Source organism: Callorhinchus milii, unplaced genomic scaffold, assembly GCF_018977255.1.
Source record: "Callorhinchus milii isolate IMCB2004 unplaced genomic scaffold, IMCB_Cmil_1.0 Scaffold2, whole genome shotgun sequence".
NCBI lineage: Eukaryota > Metazoa > Chordata > Chondrichthyes > Chimaeriformes > Callorhinchidae > Callorhinchus > Callorhinchus milii.
Genome location: NW_024704743.1, coordinates 3,180,881 through 3,189,519, shown reverse-complemented (window position 1 = coordinate 3,189,519; position 8,639 = coordinate 3,180,881). Strand labels below are relative to the sequence as shown.

The 8,639-nt window shown below is 49.8% G+C and overlaps 1 protein-coding gene across 1 annotated transcript; it reads right to left on the bottom strand.

The window, feature by feature from the left end:
- Positions 1–700: 700 nt before the first annotated feature.
- LOC103183655 (transcriptional repressor scratch 1) lies at positions 701–6,993 on the bottom strand. Its single transcript, XM_007901246.2, has 3 exons — positions 6,849–6,993; positions 1,311–1,559; positions 701–1,229 (listed from the first exon to the last, which is right to left on the bottom strand). The coding sequence occupies exons 1-3, from the start codon at positions 6,979–6,981 to the stop codon at positions 727–729; spliced, it is 885 nt and encodes a 294-aa protein (XP_007899437.2). The 5' UTR covers positions 6,982–6,993; the 3' UTR covers positions 701–726.
- Between the last annotated feature and the right edge of the window lie 1,646 nt (positions 6,994–8,639).

Below are 8,639 nucleotides of genomic sequence, written 5' to 3'. Positions count from 1 at the left end.
CACAAGCAGAACATTTCTTCCATTCTCTCTTGTAGAAAATAGTTTCGATGTGCTATCTATCACACGTGGCAATCAACATCTGTGTCTTGTTTCTCCTGGTTCGGTGTATGACTTGAAGGTAGAGGACGAGGAAGAGGAAAGGGGCAATGACGACGAAGGTGAGGAGCAATTTGAAGGGGAAGATGAAGGTGATGGAGGAGGAGGTGGAGAGAGATGAAAACGAGGGCGATGAAGACGCTGAGGAGATAATAATAATAATAATAATAATAATCCTTGCATACGATACAGCGCCTTTTCGCGTCTTCGAGACGTCTCAAAGCGCTTCACGGGATACACTGTAAAGTGAATTTTGGGGGCGAAATGCGGCAGCCAATTACGCACAGCAAACAGGCGAGGACTGACTGACGAATTTGTTAATTCTCTTTTTGAAGGGATTATTATCCTCGAAAAAGCGATCCGCCAATCGACTAACAACCGGCTTCCGGGTTTACTCCTGAGTAAACAGAGGCGTGCGGAGTAAACCCCGGGAATGGAACCCAGGTCCTCTCGCGCTCTAACCACTGAGCCTCAGGACTCCGCAGTGAGGGAGACGAAGATGATGAGGAGGAAGTCGATGAGGATGGAAGAATGAATGAATGAATGAATGAATGAATGAATGAATGAATGAATGAATGAATGAATGAATGAATGAATGAATGAAGATGAGGAGAGAGTGGTCAGGCCAGGTCAGGCCTCCACCGCGTTGAGTGCAGGGCTGGCGGTGCCGGTGGTGTCGGGGGGGGAGCCCCCGGGGCCCCCCTTGAAGCAGGCCGACTCGTAGTGCTTGTTCAGGTAGGACTTGAGGGCGAAGGTCTTGTGGCAGCGCTTGCAGCTGAAGTGCTTGAAGGCCGAGTGCGTCTGCATGTGGGCCCGCAGGTTGGAGCGGTCGGCGAAGGCCTTGCCGCAGTGGGCGCAGCCGAAGGGCTTCTCCCCGGTGTGCGAGCGCATGTGGCCCTGCAGCAGCCAGGGCCGGCTGAAGGCCTTGCCGCAAGCCCCGCACTTGTGCCGCAGGTCGTGGGTCAGCAGGTGCATGGCCATGGCCGGCATGGACACGTAGACCTTGCCGCAGGTCGGGCACTTGCGGGCCAACTTGCTGTCCAGGCTGCGGTGGGTCTGCTTGTGGCGGCTCAGGTTGGACGAGGTGGCGTAGGTCTTACCGCACTCCCCGCAGGCGTGCCGGTGGGTGGGGCCTCGCCCCGCGTCGTCGTCGGACCCGCCCCCGGCCCCCGCCCCGGCCCCGCCTCCGCCTCCGCCTCCGCCCCCGGCCCCGCCCCTCCTCCTTCGTCTGGACCGGCCGTCGGTGATGAAGAAGGCAGCCACGCTGTAGCCCTCGCTCACCGCGGCGTCGCCGTTGATGTAGCCGGCCCCCGCCTGCGGGCTGTCCGGCTGCTCCGGCTGCTCCGGCCGGCAGCACTCCCGCCCCGGCACCGCCGCGTAGAGGGGCTCCGGGGAGGCCAGCCGGAGGCCGGTGTCACCATCCTCGTAAACACTGCTCGGCCTGATGTAGTCACTGATGTAACCTGGGAGAGAGAGAGTTTTTTGAGGAGGCGGATTAAAGAGAGACGGGTCTCTATGGGTGGGGTCTACCTGGACTTCCAGAAGGCATTTGATCAGGTTCCACACGAGAGGTTATTAGCGACAAGGAAAGCACTCGGAATCGGAGGTGGCCTCGTAACGTGGCTTGGGAATCGGCTGGGAGGCAGGGTCTGTTGGCTTTGGTCAGCCGGGTGCCTGACATATCATAGAATCAGAGAATTATACAGCACCGAAGGAGGCCATTCGGCCCATTGTGTGCCCGCTGGCTCTTTGAAAGAGCCGTCCAGGTTAGTCCCACTCCCCCCGCGCTCTCCCCATTGCCTTGCAAATTTGTCCTCCCCAAATATCTATCTACTTCTCTCTTGAAAGTTGCTATCGAATCGGCTTCCACCGCCCTTTCGGGCAAAGCAAAAAACACACAGCCTGCCATTGATATGGCTGCCGGCAAGCTTTAACCCGCTGCTCGTCCAGCTAGGACCATCCTACCCGTTAGAGCTTTGGCTTGCTGGGCTGACAGGAGCTGAGCGGGATGACTCTGGATGAGTGAGGTGTCTATGGATGTCGTCTACCCGGACGTTCAGAAGGCATTTGATAAGGTTCCGCACAAGAGGTTATTAGCAATAATAAAAGCGCTTAGAATCGGAGGTGACCTTGCGACGTGGGTTGGCAGTTGATTGGGAGGCAGGAAACGGAGCGTAGGGATGAAAGGAACTTTCTCCGATTGGCGGGACGTGACAAGTGGCGTTCCCGGGGGTCTGTACTGGGGCCTCAGCTTTACACCATTTATATTATATCTATATATATATATATATATGTGCGGGTGTGTGTGTGTGTGTGTGTATATGTATATAAATGACTTGGTTGAAGGAATAGAGAGTCTTACATCCAAATGTGCGGATGACGTAAAGTTAAGGCCAATTAATTGGAGTTGAGGTACAGATCAGCCGTGATCTGATCAAATGGCCAAACAGGCTTGAGGGGCTGATTGGCCCTATTCCTGTGTCTACGTTTCTTTGAGAACGAGAAAGAGAGGTCGTGAGACGGGGAGCGAGCGAGCGGGCGGGCGTAGAGAGATGCGGGGAGACAGGGGATTGAGAGCCGCAGAGAGAAAGGGGGAAAAAGATAAAGAGAGGTAGGGAGAGTGGGGGGGCGGACGTGGAGAGGGGGAAGAGAGAGGGAGGAAGGAGCGACAGATAAGAGTGGCAGAGAGAGGGAGAAAGGGGTGGGGGGGGGGGGAGAGGGGGGGAAAGGCTGTGAGAAAGCTCCAAGTTCTCAGACTCAGTGTATCCCACACAAACACACGTTGTCTCTCCCTCACACACGCGCACACACACACACTACACTTTCTCTCGCACACACTGTCTCTCTCTCTCACACACACACACACACTGTCCCTCTCACACACACACAAGCACTGTCCCTCTCACACGCACACATACACTGTCCCTCTCACACACACACATACACACGGTCCCTCTCACGCACATTGTCTCTCTCTCACACACACACATACACACACTACACTTTCTCTCACACACACTGTCTCTCTCTTATACACACATAACAACACACCGGCTCTCACACTCACACACCTGCTCTCACACTCACACACCGGCTCTCACACTCACACACCTGCTCTCACACTCACACACCGGCTCTCACACTCACACACCGGCTCTCTCACACTCACACACCGGCTCTCTCACACTGACACACCGGCTCTCACACTCACACACCTGCTCTCTCACACTCACACACCGGCTCTCACACTCACACACCGGCTCTCACACACTGACACACCGGCTCTCTCACACTCACACACCGACTCTCTCACACTCACACACTGGCTCTCACACTCACACACCGGCTCTCACACTCACACACCGGCTCTCACACACTGACACACCGACTCTCTCACACTCACACACTGGTTCCCTGACACTCACACACCAGCTCTCTCACACTCACACACCAGCTCTCTCACACTCACACACCTGCTCTCACACTCACACACCGACTCTCTCACACTCACACACTGGCTCTCTCACACTCACACACTGGCTCTCTCACACTCACACACCAGCTCTCTCACACTCACACACCGGCTCTCACACTCACACACCGACTCTCTCACACTCACACACTGGCTCTCACACTCACACACCGGCTCTCTCACACTCACACACCGGCTCTCACACTCACACACCGGCCCTCTCACTCACACACTGGCTCTCTCACACTCACACACCGGCTCTCTCACTCACACACTGGCTCTCTCACACTCACACACTGGCTCTCTCACACTCACACACTGGCTCTCACACTCAAACACTGGCTCTCACACTCACACACTGGTTCTCTCTCACTCACACACCGGCTCTCTCACACTGACACACTGGCTCTCACACTCACACACCGGCTCTCTCATACACCGGCTCTCTCTCACTCACACACCGGCTCTCTCACACTCACACACCGGCTCTCTCACACTCATTCACCGGCTCTCTCACACTCACACACCGGCTCTCTCTCACTCACACACTGGCACTCACACTCACACACCGGCTCTCTCACACTCACACACTGGCTCTCTCACACTCACACACTGGCACTCACACCGGCTCTCTCACACTCACACACCGGCTCTCTCTCACTCATACACCGGCTCTCTCACACACCGGCTCTCTCACTCACACACCGGCTCTCTCTCACTCATACACTGGCTCTCTCACACTCACACACTGGCTCTCACACTCACACACTGGCTCTCACACTCACACACAGGCTCTCACACTCACACACTGGTTCTCTCACACTCACACACTGGCTCTCTCACACTCACACACTGGCTCTCAAACTCACACACCGGCTCTCACACTCACACACCGGCTCTCTCACACTCACACACCGGCTCTCTCTCACTCACACACCGGTTCTCTCTCACTCACACACTGGCTCTCACACTCACACACCGGCTCTCACACTCACACACCGGCTCTCACACTCACACACCGGCTCTCTCACACTCACACACCGGTTCTCTCTCACTCACACACCGGTTCTCTCTCACTCACACACTGGCTCTCACACTCACACACCGGCTCTCACACTCACACACCGGCTCTCTCTCACACACCGGTTCTCTCTCACTCACACACTGGCTCTCACACTCACACACCGGCTCTCACACTCACACACCGGCTCTCACACTCACACACCGGCTCTCTCTCACACTCACACACAAGTGGCTGTTTACCATTCCCTGCTATTTATACGCTCTCCGCGGTCAGCAAACTGCTGCTATATTTAGCCACAGTGCTATGTTGGGGGGAGTGACAGTAACACAGAGAGCTGTCACCCTGACCTCCCAGTTTAGGGCACAAAATACCTGGGTGTGGGGGGGGGGGTCTCTGTGATGGGATCACATTTTAATTACTGTGTAAGGCACACACTGAGTTCCAGGACACTACTGTGTGTGTGTGTGACTATGTACAGTGTACATGTGTGCCACTGCAAACAGTGTATGTATATACAGTGTGTGCGTATACAGTGCGTGTATATACAGTGTGTATGTCAGCGTACATTGCGTATGTATGTGTGCTACTGTATACAGTGTGTGCATATACAGTGTGTGTGTATGTGTGTATATATACAGTGTGTGCGTGTCAGTGTACATGACGCGTGTGTGTGTGTGTGTCACTGCGTACAGTGTGTGCATATACCATGTGTGTGTATACAGTGTGCATGTGTGCAGCGTGCGTATGTGCTGCGTGTGTCTATATGCTGTGCGTGTACACATACAGTGTGCGCGTGTATATAGAGTGAATGAATTAAAAGGAAAATTTGCAACAAAAAAAATGGGTTAAAATATCTGAACGCATTGCGTAAAATGCTTGCACACACACACAGCATTCCCTGGCCACACTGTTAAGCTGGTTCCCTGCTCCTGCAGGGCCGAAAGCAGATGCTATTTCTACTCCGTCTTTATTTGCAGATTATGCACTGATTTCCTCTTATTTTACCGGGATAAAATATGCATTTTAACGCTTTCTGCAATTGTGAAACAAACAGGATGGATTGTGGCATTGATTTATTTATATATATAGATAGATAGATAGATAGATAGATAAATAGATAGATAGATATTTCTCTCTCTCACTCTATACATTTTTTTCTCTCGGTCTCTCCAAATATATTTTTCTCTCTCTCTCTCTATATATATATACGTACTCTATATACTATACATATATGATATATTTACATAAATAATTACAAGCAGTAACAAGAATAATAAAGTGGAATCACAGGAAAACGGTGCACAGTGGCTATTATTGTTGTTATAATGACATATATACAATATATACATATATTACTCTCTCTCTATATATATATATATATATATACACACACAGTATGATAAAGCCTACCTGTGCTGTGCAGGTGAGAGGCCAGGCTATGGATGTGTATAATGTATATATGTATATATACATATATAGTGTATATGTATATATAGTGTATATGTATATATAGTGTATAAGTAAATCTAGTATATATGTATACATGGTGCATTTCTATATAGTATATATGTGTGTATATAGTGTATATGTGTATATACAGTGCATATGTGTATATAGTGTATGTATGTGTATTTAGTGTATGTGTGTGTATCTAGTGTATATGTATGTATCTGGTGTATGTGTGTGTATGCGGTGTATATGCGCGTATCTAGTGTATGTGTGTATCTGGTGTATATGTGTGTATCTGGTGTATGTGTGTGTATCGGGTGTATGTGTGTATCTGGTATATGTGTGTGTATCTGGTGTATGTGTGTGTATCTGGTGTATGTGTGTGTATTTGGTGTATGTGTGTGTATCTGGTGTATGTGTGTATCTGGTGCATGTGTGTGTATCTGGTGTATGTGTGTGTATTTGGTGTATGTGTGTGTATCTGGTGTATGTGTGTGTATCTGGTGTATGTGTATGTATCTGGTGTATGTGTGTGTATCTGGTGTTTGTGTGTATCTAGTGTATATATGTGTGTGTGTGTGTGTATCTGGTTATATATGCGTATCTCGTGTATAATGTGGGTATCTGGTGTATGTGTGTGTTTATGGTGTATGTGTGTATGCGGTGTATGTGTGTGTTTATGGTGTATGCGTGTGTATATGGTGTATGTGTGTGTATCTGGTGTATGTGTGTGTATGCGGTGTATGTGTGTGTTTATGGTGGATGTGTGTGCATATACAGTACAACATACAGTATAACAACACCTACCTGTGCTGTGCAGGCGGGAGGTCAGACTGGCCACTCTGTCAGGCGCTGCTCTGCTGTAGGAATTCTCCAATTCGATGGCGTTGGAAGGATAGTCATCCAGTTTGACTTTTTTCACCAGGAACGATCGAGGCATGTTTTGTAGTCGCCTTGTCTGTGTGTGTGTGTGTGTGTGTCTGGTGTGTGTGTGTGTGTGTGTGCGCGCAATGTATGTGTATGTATGTGCTGTGTCTGTGTCTGTGTGTGCTTTGCTCTGTGTGTGTGTGTGTGTGTGAGTGAGTGAGTGAGTGAGTGAGTGTGCTCAGTGTGTATGTGTGTGCTGTGTGCGTGCGTGCGTGTGTGCGTGTGTGCTAAGTGTGTGCGCGCTCTGTGTGTGTGTGTGTGCTGTGCTTAGCCTTGTGCTGTGTGTGTGTGTGTGAGTATGTGTGTGCGCGTGCTCTGCCTGTGTGAGTGTGTGTGTGTGTGTGTGTGTGTGCGTGCGCGCTTTGCTCTGTGCTGTGTATGTATGTATGTATGTGTGTGTGTGTGTGTGTGTGTGTGTATGTATGTGTGTGTGTGTGTGTGCGCGCGCGCGTGTGTGTGTGCGTGTATGTGTGTTTCAGCTCTTGGACAGCGACCTACCCCCCTCCCCCCCACCCCCCTGTAGCTGACTGTTGCTGACGGTCAGTGCTGACAGGACGCTCACACCAGCAGCTGCGGCTTTTATACGCTCCTCCTCGATCAGGTGGGAGATGGAAATGGGAAAAATGCTTATTGCAATCCATCAGACAGTCTCCGGAGACCAGATGCCAACTCAACCCTGAGTTTGCCATCGCCGCCCGACCGCCTCTCCTCCAACCTCAGACCTGACATCATCATCATCATCATCATCATCCTTGCATTCGAGTCAATAATAATATTAGTAATAAATCCGTGCCATCAAAAAAATAATAACAGCAGTACTAATCCTTGCATTTCGATATAATAGTGATATCAGTACTAATCCCTGCAATCAATACAATAATAGTATCAGTACTCATCCTTGCCATCAATAAAATAATAATAGTAGTGATGATCCTTGCATTCGATACAATAATAATATTAGTAATAATCCCTGCAGTCAATATAATAATAATATTAGTAAGAGTCTTTGCATTCGATACAATAATATTAGTAATAATCCTTGCAATCAATGTAATATTAGTAATAATCCTTGCAGTCAATATAATAATATTAGTAATAATTCTTGCAGTCAATATAATAATATTAATAATAATCCTTGCATTCAATTCAATAATAATTTTAGTAAGAGTCCTTGCAATCAATATAATATTAGTAAGAGTCCTTGCAATCAATATAATAATAGTAATAATCCTTGCGTTCGATATAATAGTAATAATCCTTGATATCGTGCCTCATCGCGTCTTTGAGACGTTCTCAAAGTGCTGCGCGGAATATACTGTAAAGGGAATCGACTGCGAATTTTGTGAGCGAAAGGCGGCGGCCAACTGCGCACAGCGGCGTCCCACAGCCTCAGTCGTGGATTGAAGTGACCAGTGACCAGTTTATTTTAATCGTTATTTTGCACAGCGCCTCATCGTGTCTCCGAGACGCCTCAAAGGGCTTCGCAAGGATGCACTGTCATTTATACCCACCAGATGGGAAGGTCTTCAGGTGCAACCTGAAGATGGGGGAAGGAGAGGGCCAGGCGGAGGGACAGAGGAAGTGTCTCGGGACGTAGTGACTGAAAGCGCGGCCACCAATGGGGCACAGAGCACACAAAGGACGTGCAGGAGGCCGGAGCCAGTTGAGGGT